This window comes from Heterodontus francisci, chromosome 14, assembly GCF_036365525.1.
Source record: "Heterodontus francisci isolate sHetFra1 chromosome 14, sHetFra1.hap1, whole genome shotgun sequence".
Lineage (NCBI taxonomy): Eukaryota > Metazoa > Chordata > Chondrichthyes > Heterodontiformes > Heterodontidae > Heterodontus > Heterodontus francisci.
In genome coordinates this window covers 93,862,515-93,879,391 of record NC_090384.1, presented here as the reverse complement: position 1 = coordinate 93,879,391, position 16,877 = coordinate 93,862,515, and the positions used below count along the sequence as shown (strand labels likewise).

Here is a 16,877-nt window from a genome sequence, read left to right as displayed (position 1 = left end):
TGTACTACTCACCAGATGCTCTGACCACAGGTATTAGCTTCCAACAGTTAGGACTGGCTCACGAGATCACTTTCTTTTCACCACATAAATCAAAGTTGATGGGTCCCCATCAGCAGTGCAGAACATTCAGATGAATCCTTTAGCACTAGTCACACACCTGGTCAGGATATATAAATAGCATTAGAATTATTTCAGAGTAAAACTGAAAATTGTACTTCCAACTACCTCCTGAATCAATGCCTGCCGCCCTTATGTATCTGCCGGATGGCCAACACGCCCCACGAGCTGATTTACTGACGTTAAATCAGACCTCAGACGTAAAATTATAGTCAATTGCTCTGTAAACGACCTCAATTACCTTTCAATTACTTGTAGACGGGCAGCGAACGCAGACTCGCTCACGCCGGACTTCCAACATTGGTAAAATGACGTCTGCGCGTAATGACGCCGGGGACACGGCCCAATGTCATCGCGCTTCTTTTTACCATCCGGACGCCTCCAAAGAGACACATTTAATGCCGGTAAAATTCCGGCCATAGTTTCAAGTCAGGATGGTGTGAGACTTGGAGGGGAACTTGCAGGTGGTGGTGTTCCCACATGCCTGCTGCCCTTGGTCTTCCAGGTGGTAGAGATCATGGGTTTGAAAGGCACTGTCCAAGAAGCCTTGACAAATTTCTGCTGTGCATCTTGCAGATGGTACAACTGCTATTGTGCATCAGTGATGGAGGAAGTGAATATTTAAAGTGGTGGATAAGGTGCCAAGAAAACAGGCTGCTTTGTCCTGGATTGTCGAGCTTCTTGGGTGTTGGTGGAGTCACACTCATCCAGGTAAGTGGCAAGTATTCCATCACATGCCTGACTCGTGCCTTGTAGATGGACAGGCTTTGAAGACTCAAGAGGTGACTTACTCACTGCAAAATTTCCAGCCTCTGCCATGCTCTTGGAGCCACAGTATTTATACAGCTGGTCCAGTTAAGTTTCTGGTCAATGGTGACCCCTGGAATGTTGATGGGGGAATTCAACAAAGGCAATGCTGTTGAACATCACTGCCTGACACTTGTGTGACATAAATAATACCTATCAGCCTAAACCCCAAACATTGTCCAGGACTAGCTTCATGCAGGCATAAACCACTTCAGTATCTGACTGCGAATGATACTGAACATGTGCAATCCTTAGCAAACATCCCAACTTCTAACCTTATGGAAAGGTCATTGATGAAGCAGTTGAAGATAGTTGGGCCCAGAACACCATCATGAGGAACTCCTGCACCTATGTCCTGGGGCTTAAATGTTTGGCCTCCAATCACCACAACCATTTTCCTTTTGCATTGTATGAGTCCCACCAATGGAATTTTTCCTGACTTCCACTGACTTCAATTTTGCTAGTGCTCCTTGATGCCACATTCAGTATAATGCAGCTTTGACGTCAAAGGCTATCACTCTCACCTCACCTCTGGGCTGTTTGGACCAAGGCTGTAATGAGGTCTGGAGCTGAGTGGCCCTGGCAGATCCAAACTGAGGATCGGTGAGCAGGTTGTTGCTGCTTGATAGAACTGCCAACACCTTCCATCACTGCTGACAATTGAGACTAGACTGATGAAGCAGTAATTGGTCAGATTGGAATTTTCCTGCTTTCTATCAATATTTCATAATTTTACACTTCCATCTGCACTACTTACAATACCATCTAGTCATCAGCAAAGTTGGATATCTGGCATGAAAATCTCTGATCTAACTCTGACCTGCTAATTTACTAAACTGAGCTAAGTTTAGAGCAGCGAACTGAGACTTTTCAAATCAAGTGACTTCAGCTTTTTACAGCCGGTGAGTTAATATCTATCCCATCGATAAGGCTCTATTTAAACTTAGGCCTCAGGTGACAGTAGCGAGAAGCTCACTGCTCCTTGCCTTCAAATCCCTTCATGGCCTCGCCACCAATTCTGGCATCTTGCTTTTCCCTAGTTTTAACTATACCACCATTGGCAGCCATGGTTTCAGCTGTCTTAGCCCTAAGCTGTATCAACCGTGGCTAAGTTGTAGCATTCTTGCCTCTGAGTCAGAAGGTTGTGGGTTCAAGTCCCATTACAGAGACTTAAGCACAAAAATTTACACTGATAACTACTGTCCAAGATGCTGTCTTTCAGATAAGCTGTTAAACTGAGGCCCTGTCTGTTCTTAGATTGAGGTAAAAAAATCACATGGCACTATTTCAAAGAGCAGCAGTGGAATTACTCCTGGTATCCTGGTCACTATTTATCCACCAAACAGCATCACAAACACAGGTTATCTGGTCATTAGCACATTTGTTTGTGGGAGCAAACTGGGTGCAGCACTTCCTACAACAGTAGCTGTCAAGTGCTTTGGGACATCCTGAAGCTGTCAATGGTGCTATATAAATGCAAGTCTTTTCTTTTTTCATCTCTGGAATTCCCTTCGTAAACCTCTCCTCTTCTCCTTTTGGATGCTCCTTGAAACCTACCTCTTTGGCCATTTGCTCTGATATCTGTGCCGCAGTGTCAAATTTTTGACTTATAACTCTCGTGAAGCTGCTTGGGATGTTTTGCCACACTAAAATGCTATCTATATAATGCAAGTTGTTGGTGCTCCGATTAGTCCCACTTTTGAAAGCAATGGAATAAATCGAAGGCACATTGCACTGCAAAAGCCACACACATTGAATAACTTCAGTTTTCTTTTTTATTTATTGGCAGTGGAAAATAAAAGTTTAAGTATTTTATTGAAAGAAAGCAATAAATACTGTGATAAAAATAGTTCAAAGTACTGTATAGACTGTACATAATTTGTTACAAGAAGGCAGAGAAAAACTCAAGACAGCAAAATATTGGACAAATAACAGTACATGATTCAGGCCAACGTGTATTAAAAATTGACCACTCAATAGCTTTAGGACAGATTTACAATGTTGGTGCACAATACATAACTCACCATGATACCAACAAAACTGCAGCTGACATGTTGATGGGTTATTCAAAAATACTGAACACTCTTATTGATGAAGCCAAGACAAATTTTTCCAATTTCCTATTTATGGGTCATCTTTTTAAAAGTAAAATGCACAGTATCTATAGATTAGGAAAGGGTTGCAAAAACAGTGAACCATATTTCATGAAAAATAAATAAGGCTTTCATTTTATTTTTAAAAGTACCCCGCTTCTTATACTTTTCAACTTGAATAGTCCTGCCACCCCTAACTGACACCAGTCATTGCTATTGGTCCATTGAAAAGTTAAACCAGCCTTTTCTTAAGAGTAATGCAAGGGGAGGAAATAACATTTGAGTTATGGCAGTAGGTCTTTTACTTGCATTCAGGCCCACCTCTGCCTCAAGTCCTATATATATGGCTTTATCTCTTCTTATATCCATCTATTCATTATTAACCATACTGAAAAAATGGACAAGCATTTACAGTTTTAAAAATGAGAACATATGGTTTAAAAAGGATTTAATTAGACTTCAGACTAACTACAACATCAACACACTTAGTGCTGTCAGCATGCAGTTTCTTTTGGGAAAACAGCATGAAAATGCCATTATACCCTTTTTTGTCCTCAACTTTATTTAAAAAAATCTGAATATCTGTAGTAATTACACAACGATTTACAAAACCCCCACAATTTTAATAGGGATGAATACATACAGACATATGGTACATTTCCTTGAAAAAAACATGATTAAGAGTAAAGAAATTGGTTTAAGAATTGTACATAATTATAAATGTGTTCTAAGCAAGAGTACACGATTAAAGCTAGATGCCAGATCTACAATAAATCAACATTGAAACGGGTTTACATAAATATAACATTTATTCTAAAATTTTATATCTAGGGTACTCATGAGTTGCAGTTCAACTAATTAAAATCTCTGTAGTAAAATATCAAGTCCAAGTTAGAAATATTGCTACATCACAGATTTCCCGGCTTTCTCAGCAATTCATGTGATGTACAAGTTACTGCATGAAGGCTTTGAATACTACACAGTCATCTGTTGAAATAGTGTGAGTGAACTGAAAAATAAAAAGAACATAATTAAGTGCCAAAACTAGACAAAGCTAAATACTACCACCACATTAAAAGATACTAATACTGCAGAGTGACTCCATAGATAGAAGGACAAGAGGAGGCATAAAAAAAATCTTGTTTGTACAGATTTTACACTGCGAATGGGGCAGAACACAAGTCTTCAAGGATTTAGTATCAGGGCTATCATGAAAATGCAACCTTAAGAATACTGTTCGGGAAAATAATTAACACAAAACAAGTTTAACTTGTCTCACTTCTCCAAAAGTACCAGAGTAGATTTCCTACCATAGTTGCACCAAGTTATTCTGGGTTAGTGTAAAACTACAAGTGCACCATTGTAATTTAATTGCATTGCTCCAAATACAAAATGTCTCTAAGTTCACCTGCACAACCAAGTCATTATGATCAAAACATATATTTTTATTTCTCATACTACTTTTGTTCAAATTTGTAATGTTTTATTCATTATTGATGTTACCATTAATAGCAGAATGCTTCAGCATGTAACTGAAAAAGAGCTTGAGCAATTCACTCATTTGAAATAGTTCTCTTGTACTACTGCAATCAAGCACAGATGTTTCATACTTGTTACTGTATTTATCTTTTTGCTGTCAAAACTATTGTACAACCTACTCTTAAATTACCTGTTAATCTGTTTTACATTTTATCCTTTACATTGTCATTTCAAATGCACTTTTTTGTGCACTAAAACTTAGAATTTAATAGCAGAGAACAGTATTATATTTTGCAACTCGAGCAGTCCCATTGCAAACTTTAAAAGGAAATTAGGATAGTTGAAAGTAGTGCAATAATATAGAATGCTCACAACCCAACCCTGTGTCAAAATATGTGTTCTATGTCCAGTTGTTTTGCAAAAAAAACTGAATTCAGATCATAATCCCAACCAGACAAGAATATGTGCTTAACGGGCCAAAACTAACAGAATAAATATGAAATCAAATAAATTCAATTTAATTGGCAAAATAAATTAATGAGGAATGCACAGAAAAAATCCTAATAAACTTTCATTTATTTAGTGCCTTTCACACCCTCAGGTTATGTCGAAGCACTTCACATCCAATGAATTATTTTCAATTTGTAGCCACTGTGGTTATGCAGAAAAACAATTTGTATACAGCAAAATCCCACAAAGCTAAATACATCAATCAGAAACTATTCTGGTGGTGTTACTGAGGCATAATTGTTGGCCAAGGATATCAGAATAACTCCCTCCTCTTTAGTCTTCAACTATACCCGCTTCAATGCTTTTAAGCGCAAACTACAATACTAAAAGGAGTTTGCACGCATCATTTGCTGCATCATTATCATTTCCCTATGAAACTTCATTCAATTGCCTGACTGAAAGCATGTTCCACATTGATGCTGCCCATTAGTCTGGGAACAGAAATCAAAGGTCCCATATCCCTTAAGACCTTTGGTTAATAGAAAGTCAATTTTCGATTTAAAATTAATTGATCTAGCACCAAACAGGGAAAGACATCGTGTCACACTTTGACTGCAGCAAGTTACGCTCATATTTTGAGCTCCACTGGGTTCAACCCTCATTCTGGAATTCATCTTTCGAGAGTAGGTGTTGTTTAACCAAATCTCACTGAATTATTTCTTTATTTTTTAATTGTTAATCTTTGCATAAAAGGATTTATACATACACAAATCTGCACAATCGAACTGGGAACCATTGCTAAACCTCATCTACTTGAATCAGATTTTCGCTGGAGAGTTTACATTCATGTGTATGACAATCCAATCGAACTGAACAAAATGATCTACAGCTTTCTTTGATTCAGAGGGAAAGCAGATAGTTTCTAGGCATCCAAATCCTAAGATTATAAAGCAGTGCTTCAATCAGCTATGCTCATAATTAACAAAGAAATCTAAAGAGAAAGCAACAATATACTGGGACCTCAGTACACACAAATAGCTAGTTAACGTTTGAAAGGGGAAAGGAAAACCTGTAGATAAACTACCAGTTACCGAAAGTTTCATTGTGCAGGCTCCCTTTGCATGGGTAATTACAATCAAAAGCACAATGTTCCATGACAAGTGCTGACATTCTCTTTCTCACATAAAAGTGTAACAACTTAATTAACAGCAGTACTGACAGATTTGGGAGCAGGTCATCCATCCATCCTGTTGGCCAGAGAACAGTGTGTGGTTTAGAAATCGGGAGAACATAAAACTCTTAGGAACACAGGAACAGTATTAGGCCATTTAGCCCCTTGAGCCTGTTCGACTAGTGAGACTATGGTTGATGTGACCCAACATCCCATATCCCTTAAGACCTTTGGTTAATAGAAAATCAATTTTCGATTTAAAATTAATTGATCTAGCATCAATGGCCATTTGCAGAAGAGATTTCCAAACTACCAACCTTTGTGTACAGAAGTGTTTCCTAATTTCACTCCGAAAAGGACCAGCTCTAATTTTTAAACCATCCCCACCTGTCCTAGACTTCCCAGCTAGCAGAAATACTTGATCTACTTTTTCTGTTCCCCTTAATACCTTGAAAACTTCAATCAAATCACCCCTTAACCTTCTAAATTCCTGGAAATACTACCCCTAGGTCATGTAATCTCACCTCGTTATTTTTTAAATTGGATTCCAGCTTTCATTCTGATAAATCCACTCTGCACTCTCTCTAAGGCCAATATATTCATGACATCCCAGCTGCGGTCTAATAGAAATTGATGAAGATAGGAACAGAAGGCGGCCATTTAGCCATTCTTTTTTGCCATTCAATGAGTTAGATCATGGATGCTCTTGAGGATTCAAAGGCTAAACTACTAACAATGAACTTCCTATCACTCAAATCAGGGGTCTTTTAAATTGCACGAATATCCTCCAACTATTTTTGCTCTCTAGAGGAAGGTTAAACATCAGTACTAAAACGTGTATACAGCAAGATGCATCTCCAAACACACCATCAGGTCAACAGCTAAGGCTTCTAATGTATGGAAGATTTACTTGATAATGTGAGAATGACAATACCAATACTCGCAAATTCTGAATGGGGCCAGACAGAGACCAATTTGGTTGTAAATGAACAAGAGGCTCCACAGCCGAATTTCAGATTTTAAAAGTCACTATAGTCCCGCACTTTTCCTGCTGCTCATAGCCATCTGGCCTGAATATATTCAACTCAGTGCAGGTAGCAGAAGGAATCACTGCTTTAAAATAAAGGGAAAAACATTGTGAAGATGCACAGTATTTCCTTCTGAATCTTCAAAGAAAGGTACATTCTGCCTGTGATCATGCAGAGGTCATGTCAGGGAGATACTGCTGTGTGAATACTTACCCAAAATTAACATGAATAGGTTCGCACAGTAGCAGAATCCATTCTTTGCTCTCCAGAAACATTACCTGCGATTTGCATCAAGAGAGATAGCATGCAGAAAACATGCAGTTAGTTTCAAATTAGTCATGTCACAAATGCACAAAGCAAATTTAATTTGTTGTTTTTCAGGGATCAAAACCCAAGGAGATTTAAAATTGCACACAAAACAAAATCAGATTTCTAAGAACATTCACCCCTAGTTTCAGGGCAGCAAATGTTACAATGCTACAGATTCTTAAATCTGATATAGGTTGCACCTGAACAAGTATGAGTGTGTAAATTTTGCAAGACCATGCATTATTGGTAGGGCCTGCGTGCAATCAGCGTGTAACCGGATAACCGCTTGTTGAGCTGCCTTTAATTTCCTGTCCAGTGCAGGACCTCACAAAATGCATCTTCGTATTTAACTAAGGCCTCTGAACCCGTAACTTTTAAAAATAAAGGCATCAAACCACATCTTTAGGACCAATTATTAGCCAAGGAACAGAACATATATCGAGCATTGAAGAGAGAATAGAAGAACTTCTCCCCACACAAAGGATTAATACATGTAACATCACAATGTTTTAAGGGGGGGGGGGGTCAGATAAACGCACACAAGGAAAACATTAAAAAGAGTATGGGAAAAGAGTTGGTAAACGGGAATAGAGTGGATAGTTCCAGTGCAGTGCTTATCTCGACACTGGAGTGAAGAGTTAAAATGGCTTCTTTCCATCTTTACATTTCTGAGAGAAAAACAAAGCTTACAAAATCAACAGCTTTCAAAAAGTGAGGTATTATTTTATTACTATACACTTGCTCTAGCAGATTTATGATACTGTGACCCTTTCACCTTAGTCTGACCATTGCTTAAACTCCTCATTCCCATTTATACAAACATGTGCAAGCACAGGTGCAATTTTCTTCAAGTAGTGTTTGAAAGATTCAGAGTTGCCCAATTTAACTCAGCAGCTGAATTAATGATACGTGCGCTGCTCAAACCACATGCAAGCAATACATGAAAGCGAACATCATGACATTTGTGCTTTGAAGCAAACGTGATCTTGTTAGGTAGCACTGGGGTTGGCAATTATTTTGGTGTTGCCCCGTTAATGGTGTTTACACTGCATCTTTGGTGGCTTAAAATTGTGGTAAATTTCTAAATCAATCATCAAATGAAGGATTTATTCTGGGATTAACCCCAATAAAAAAAAAAATTTAACATCTCTATATTGGGAACTAGATTCTTTGTGCCCTGCCTCTTCTTTCCTCCTAAAATGGCACTACTTCATGCTAGGGTACACTATCATGGGGACTGGTCACCCTTCAGGATGTTATCCAACTGATCATTTTTCACAAGTCAAGACAATGAATGCTGGCTATAAAAAAACTTGCATTTATATAGCGTCTTATACAACCTCAGGACATTCCACAGCACTTTACAACCATTAAGTATTTTTGAAGTGTAGCTACAGCAGAGACAATCAATGACTTCAAAAGGAAATTGGATGGCACTTGAAGGAAATAAACTTGGAGGGCTATAGGCATCAAGTGGGAGCATGGGACTGACTGGATTGCTCCATGGAGAGCTGGCATGGGCTCGATGGGCCAAATGGCCTCCTTCTGTGCCATAAATGACTCCAGGACTCTATGTTGTAATGTAGGAAATGCACCAATTTGTGCACTGTAAGCTCCCTCAAATAGCAATGTGACAATGACCAGACTTTCAAGTGTTGGTTAAGGGATAAATAGTGACCAGGACACTGGGGAGAACTCCTCTGCTCCTCTTTGAATAGTGACATGGGATCTTTTGCATCCACCTTAGAGGGAAGACAGGGCCTTAATTTAACGGGTCATCGGAAAGACAGTGCCCCTTCAGTATCGCACTAAAGGGTCAGCCTGGATTATGTACTCAAGCCTCTGGAATTGGACTTGAATCCACAACCTTCTGACTCAGCGGTGAAAGGTCTACCAACTGAACCACAGTTGGATAGCATCACAGCTCAGCTTAATTATATGCACATTGTTACAAAAGTACTTCCATTTTCTGTTAAAACTGAAAAAAAGATTCCACAGATGCTGGAACGTGTTTTTTTTAAAAAAGTCATCGTAAGGTCTTTTGGACTTGTTTGCAAACAATAAATACTGGAAGTCACCTGTCTTCAGATAAATACCCAACAGGGGCTTTTTCCCTTGGAGAAGATGTTTACAGAGAAGTGATTTATAGGGGTCAGGAGGCTTGACTAGAGATTGTTTTGGTTTCGCTTTGAATAGTCAGTTGGAAAATCAGCCTGAAGGACAAAACCCCAACTCAGCCTTTCCCATCTCTTTGAAAAGCCTGCCAGTTTTTCCATCTCATTGAGAAGCTCTTAGAAGAGAGTGTAAGAAATAGAGAAATTGATAATGCATTCCTCCTGAAAACCTAGTTGCCACATTTCTCCTGAGACGCTGGAAAAAAACCTGCCCAATAAATCCTCGACGCCGCCTGACTGAATTGCTCCAGAGAAAGATACAAGTGACAGTCTTCTACTCGAATTTGGTACACCAAACCAATACAAGACAACTGACATCTTTCCATATCTTCTCTTTTTTCTTCAAGAATTAGCAAGTATCTGGTCAAAGAATTCTTTTTTGTACAAGAGCTCTAAAAAGAAAAGCTCTATTTTTTCCAGTTAACTGGTATGTCTGCATGTGCGAGAGAGGGGCTAAGGTAAAAGGGAACTTTCATATTTCAACCTGTGTGTTAATGCTTTGCTTCGTTACTGGATAAGTCTTTTTTTTATAATAAACTGATAATTTTGCTGTTTATTAAAGAAACCTGGTTGGTGTATTTTATTCTGGGATAAAAATAGAGTCTATGATTGTATCTGTAACAGGGTAAACATTTAACTATATGTTGTGACCTGTGGAGAAGTGGAACTAGAAATGACAGTGCACTCCTCCCACCTCGGTCGTAACATAAACTTTCCAGTAGAGTCCCCTGGCTAAGGTTAGCAGCAGGAGCTCAGAGTGATTTTACCGTTTCCTTAGTCGAGGGCACTGAGGCTTTTTGCAATACAACTAGTGATGTTCCAGGTTGTATCAACTAAATCAGCACAGCCCTGGATAGAAAAGATTCCAGTAGTAATTAAATATAAAGCTTTTGTCTCAGCTGTGGTTTTTATTTTAAAATTCTACATGATACCCAGGTTGTAATTAAAATAAAAAGAAAACAAAATGCAACTATCACGTCATGTCATTTGACATTTCAACTTCAGAACTCTTAGCTTTAGAGACTACATCAACTATATTTTTCAAGTCAGGTGGTGCCCTACATTATGGGCCTTGATCAATGACTTAAATTTCTAAGCTAAAAATGTAATACTGAAATTGCGCAGCATAAAAGGCAGTACCAAGGCCAAGCAGCATAAAATTGAAGAAAAGAAAATAATTTCTTCTCAAAGCTATTTTGAAAATTTTTTGGAACATTAGTTAACACTATAATACCATCATTTTGAGTTATTTCACTACAGTTGTGACACAAATATATTTTAAGGAGCTAAGGCAGAATTTTGATCTCTGTGACTGAGCATTTATTGACAATGTGTGCAGTAAACTAGTTTTCAATTGTATTTCACAACCCAAACCTCATTGAGCCAAACTAAACTGTATTTGCTAAAGCCAACAATGAAAAGAAAAATTCTTATGCGCACAAAACGCTATTCAAAACTTTTCAACGTTTATTGTAGGATCACATCAAGCTATTTGAAATAGTAATATTATTTGACACTTGTGCAATATATGTAATTAAAAAGGAAATCAATACTCACCATCTGTCTGCATCTTCTTTGGCTGCATGGAGGGTGAAGACGTCGTTGAGGTAACTCTAAAATTAGCAGGTAGAGTCTCTGCTGATCCAGGTGTCATACCTCTTACGTCCTTTGGTCGGAACTTCTTTCTCCAAGAAGGTGCTCGTCTGAAACCCTTTTCATCCTCCTTTTACAGATAAGGAAATAAAACACTTACATTAGTTATTTCCAGTTTCCTGTTCTTGTATACAGCTTCCCACACTACATACGGACAGTTTTACGAACTGTAAACAATATCCAAAATAAATGTTTAAAGTTTCTTTGAACAGAACGGTCACTAAATCCCTATCTGTATGAGGAAGTTGAATGAATGGAGAAGGATCTCAGATCACAAGAATCTGTGAAGAAAAGGTTAAGTTTGAAACTTACATCATCTAGTCTCCGGTCCGTTCCTAGAGCCAAGAGGTTGTTAAATTCTCTCTCCAGCGATTGGCGAGCCTGCAAACATAAATGTCACTATTACTTCTTAATGCAAACTGAAATGTCTTTAGGTGTAATAGCCAACAGATTGAAGTACTACCTCAAAGAAAACAATTACCCAAAGTTCTATGACCAACTCAAGACTTGTGATGGAAGTAGATTACTCAGAGATGCAACAAATTTTAGAGCGTGATTATCCTTTAATGTTGGCTGAAATTGAACTTGTCATCTTACAAACATCTGTCTTCCTGTACATTACGCTTTACTTTCATCACAAGCCTGCTATTTATCTCACAGCAGAAACAAGAACAATATTTACTACTCAAATCCAAAGCTCAAGAATAAATGCTGGATAGAGAAGGCCAATGAAATTTAACACTACGCAGATGGGCATGACATGTGCAGTTTCTTCCAGGCCATCAAGACCATCTACGGACCACAAACAAATTATCCATCCCCACTCCAAGCTGAAGACTGCAATACTCTTCTCAAAGACAATACAGCCAACCGATACTGTTGGAAGGAGCACTACCAGAACTTTCTCAAACGAGAGTATAAAGTATTGAACAAAACCATCAAAATAATCCCTCAACAGCTTGAGAGATCAAATTTGGGTATGCTGCCATCACTTGCTGAGATACTAAATGGTATCCAACAGATGAACAAAGGCGTGTAGTCCAGACAACATTCCTACAGAGATCTATAAAGATAGTCATGAACTCTCCCTCAAACTCTGACCTTTTACAAAAATCTGAGAAGAGGAGGTACTACTTCCTGACTTCCACAATGCCATCATTGTCGCATTTTTCAAGAAAGGTTATAAAACTATTTGTGGGAACGATAGAGACATATCCTTTCTGTTCATTGTCAGGAAAACTTTCACAGCGAATCCTCCTGAAACACCGCCTATCCGTCAATGAAGACATCCTTCCAGAGAACCAATGGGTTCTGACCATCCAGGAGAATTACAGACACGATCTTTGTCGCTCGACAAATTCAATTAAAATGTCTGGAATGCAAAAGAGCTCCACATGGCCTTTATTGATCTGTTAAAGGCATTTGACTCCATCAATCATGAAGTCTTTTGGAAAGTTCTCCAGAGTCTTGGATGTCCAGAAAAATTTATTACTATTCTACAACTTCATGACAGCATGACTGTAACCGTCTTTTGCAATGGATTGGAGACCGACTTCTTTCATATTCGGACGGGCGTCAAGCAAGGTCGTGATTGCGCCCACTCTTTTCAATAGCTACTTCTGCTTGGTCATGGAACTCATTTGTGACCAACTTTCACAAGGTGTCATGATTGAGTTTCGACTTGACAGGAGGTATTTCAACCTCAACAGGCTGAGAGCCAAGACTAAGGTGACCCTCTAGCATATTACAATAAGTCAATGACTGTGCTGTTGTGGCCCACACGACAAGTGGCATTCAGACCATTCTTAACCTCTTCAACTCCGCCTACAAAAGGGTTGGGATCTCACGCAACATCAGCAAGACCAAAATCCTGTCCAGCCCTCCCCCGGACAAGTATCTACACCTCCAGCTACTGATGGAGAGACTTTAGAAGTCGTTGAACACTTCTCATATCTTGGCAGCTCCCTTTCTCAAAAGATCACCCTCGAAGTGGAGATCCAGCAAAGAATCAACTGTGCTAATGCGGCCTTCCAAAAGTTGTGCTACTGGGTCTTCAACAACAGAGATCACCAAATGAGGCCAATGGTTTTAGTCTACAATGCTATTGTTGTCACTACCCTTCTATATGTCAGAGAGTCTTGGGTCACCTACCAAAGGCACCTCCGGGCACTGGAGAATTTCCACTAGTGGTGTCTCTGCAGGACACTCAAAAGTCAAGACAAGCAAACAAACTCCATCATCCTCACTGAAGCTAATTCCTCCAAAATCACAACCATGATTATGTGAAATCAGCTCTGCTGGTCTGGACGTTACATCCGCATGCAAAATAATACGCTTCCAAAGCAGATCGTCTTTTCACAACTTCAGGATGGCACCCAATCTCAAGGAGGACAGAGTAAACGTTTTAAGGACATTCTGAAGACCTCATTGAAAAGGGGGCAAATTGACATTGACATATGGGAGGAACATGCCACAAACTGTACCATGTGGCAGAGACTCATTCAACACGGTCGGAAACTGACCGCATAAACTTTGCTGCGGAGAAGTGCCGGAAGCAGAAGGAGAAAGTGCAGAACCCTGGCGTGAGAAACCCCCTTCCTCAGGGCAACTCTTGTCCCCTCTGCCCAAAAACCTGCGGCTGCAGGATTGGCCTGCTGAGTCACCCGTGGACACATCAATCATGAAGCCCAGCAGGTATCATTCTCGTCTTGAGGGACCAACAAGAAGCTATTTAGTACCTGAATCACTGTACAGTTAACTAACATTACTTTAACATCTTTCAAACAAAACCCAATACAATTGTTTTATCAAAAGAGAGAGATCCAAAGGGAAGGAGGAAAAGAAAACAGACATGTAAGTAAAAATAAATTTAAGCACTTGCCTATTCTATACCATTAAACCCCTTATAATCCTCTATTAGATCAACTCTAAGTTGTATCCTCTAGGCTGGAGAGCCCGAATTTCTCAGCTCTTTCATCAGAATTCAGCTTTCTGACATAAGGCAGCAACTCTGCAGTTCCTCTTTGCCCTCCCTCCCTGGAAACTAACGGAGCCCTAATCATGCATTTATGACGAGGTTCCAAGTATATTGCCATTAATAACCACCCAAATTGAAGATAATCAAAGAATTTAGAGGAGATGAAAGAAATTCCTTAGGCAGAGGGTGAATAAAATTTGGAATTCTCTGCTGTAAATCACCATTAGAGACAATAAAATTACTGAAAAGGCAATTAAATTGCAATGACCATCTCCATCAAATGAGCAGTTCTGGGCACCACATTTAAGAGGGGCATGCTGGCCTTGGAGGGAGTGCAAAGTAGATTTACTAGACTGATACCTGGACTCCAATGTTTAAGCGACGAGGAGAGATTAAACAAACAAGGAATTTAAAAGGGTTGATTTGATCCAAGTTTTCAAGATATTAAGAGGAACAGATAAGGTAGATTGGAAGTAACTATTTCCATCATTTGGAGAGTCTATGACTGTAGTTGGGGGGGTACATAGTCTAAAAGTTAGGGACAGACCTTTCAGGAGTAAAATTAGGAAATGCTTTTTCACGTAAGGGTGGTAGAAGTTTGGAACTCTCTTTCACGAACGGTAATTGTTGCTACATCAATTGTTAATTTTAAATATGAGATTGATTGATTTATTTTAGCCAAAGGTATTAAGGGATATGGTATATGGAGCTAGGTCACAGATTAGCCATGATTCCACTGAATGGTGGAAGAAGCTTGAGGAGCTAAATGGCCTACTCCTGTTTCTATAACCACTTCACATAACATTCAATGGCATTACCATTGTTGAATCCTCCAGCAACATACTATGGGTCACTACTGACCAGAAACTTAATTGAACCAGCCACGTAAATACTGTGGCTACAGGAGCAGGTTCAGAGGCTGGGAATTCTGCAGCGAGTGAATCACCTCTTGACTCCCCAAAGCCTCTTCAACATCTACAAGGTACGAGTCAGGAGCGTAATGGAATACTCTCCATTTATATGCATCAGTGTAGCTCCAACAACACTCAAGAAGCTCAACACCAACCAGGACAAAGCAACCTGCTTGATTAGTACTCCATCCATCACCTTAAACATTCACTGCCTCCACCACTGACGCATTGTGGCTGCAGTGTAACACCATCTACAAGATGTACTGCAGCATCTTCAAGACTTCTTCGACAGCCCAAACCCACCGCCTCTACCATCGGGAAGAACAAAGGCAGCAGGCGCATTGGAACACCACCACCTGCAAGTTCCCCTCCAAGTCACACACCATCCTGACTTGGAAATATATTACCATCCCTTCATTGTTGTTGGGTCAAAATCCTGGAATACCCTATCGAAAAGCACAATGGGTGTACCGACACCACATGGACTGCAGCAGTTCAAGAAAGTGACTCACCACCACATTCTCAAGGGCAATTAGCCTTGCCAGTAGTGCCCACATTCCATGAATGAATAAAATATACTTGAGAAAGAGAAATATTAAAGGGTATAAGGAATGAGGAGAGTGGGAATAGATCAGCTAGGTCAACCGGAGAAAAACCAAAGAGAGACTTAAGCTGAATGACCCATTTGTCTGCTGCAGCATTCTATGGTTGCTTATTCCAAGAAGGAATAGGTTAGACCACCAAAAGACCACAACCACAAAAATCCAAAGCAGGAGCATCAATGGGCTTAAGAAGGGCCAGTATGAGCAAAATGCATCACTGACATAAAAACGATGATCACCTGTCAAGCGTGGAGCTTTAAAAATATTCCTTTCCTTTTCCATACATAGCACATGAAACAATACACTTCAGGAAACTTTTCACAACATATAAATAATATGGCTGGCACCTGGTGAATATTTTTGGCCCAGTGTCAGGTTCTACTTTAAACTACCTTCCTACATACATCAATGGTTTCACTCCCATAATGTATGTCATGGGCAATTAACTTCTTTTACTCACTACCCACATCCTTTGGACATTGAAAAGCGCAGGAACCAGAAAAGAAATTGCCCCCTTCATATGAACATATGAATTAGGAGGAGTAGGCCACTCAACCCTTCGAGCCTGCTCCATCATTCAATAAGTTCATGGCTGAACTGATTACTCCACATTTCCACCTATCCCTGATGACCTTCTACCCTCTTGCTCATCAAGAATCTATCTACCTCTGCCTTAAAAATATTCAGACTCTGCTTCCACTGCCTTTTGAGAAAGAGAATTCCAAAGACTCATGACCCTCAGAGAAAAAATTTCTCATCTCTGTCTTAAATGGTCAACCCCTTATTTTTAAACAGTGACCCCCTAGTTCTAGATTCCCCCACAAGGGGAAACATCCTTTCCACATCCACCCTGAAAAGACCCCTCAGGATCTTATATGTTTCAATCAGGTCGCCTCTTCAATGCGCACAAGTATGTCCTTAGAGGTGAGGAGATCAATGACTAATGCTTTATGGTCGCAACACCTGCAGAAAAAGCTCAGGCTTTGCAATTTCTACAACAGTCCATTTTGGATAACCTCACTTCTGGATGATTCAATCTGGTTCCCCAAAGAGATATACTGTGCTCATGTTCAGAATATCTTTCCCATCAATTCTTTTCATGGAAG

General features: G+C 39.6%; 1 protein-coding gene across 7 annotated transcripts in view; it reads right to left on the bottom strand.

The window, feature by feature from the left end:
* Window positions 1–2,681: 2,681 nt before the first annotated feature.
* Window positions 2,682–16,877, bottom strand: part of LOC137377160 (liprin-alpha-1-like) — a 160,615-nt gene continuing 146,419 nt past the window's right edge. For 6 of the 7 annotated variants that reach the window (XM_068046550.1, XM_068046544.1, XM_068046548.1 and 3 more), the window contains 4 exons: window positions 11,594–11,662; window positions 11,186–11,351; window positions 7,359–7,423; window positions 2,682–4,026 (listed from right to left, as the gene is read on the bottom strand). In XM_068046550.1, coding sequence (XP_067902651.1) covers window positions 7,365–7,423; window positions 11,186–11,351; window positions 11,594–11,662 — 294 coding nt within the window. In that variant the 3' untranslated portion in view covers window positions 2,682–4,026; window positions 7,359–7,364. The remainder of the gene's footprint in view (window positions 4,027–7,358; window positions 7,424–11,185; window positions 11,352–11,593; window positions 11,663–16,877) is intronic. The other variant, XM_068046547.1, reaches the window with a different exon arrangement.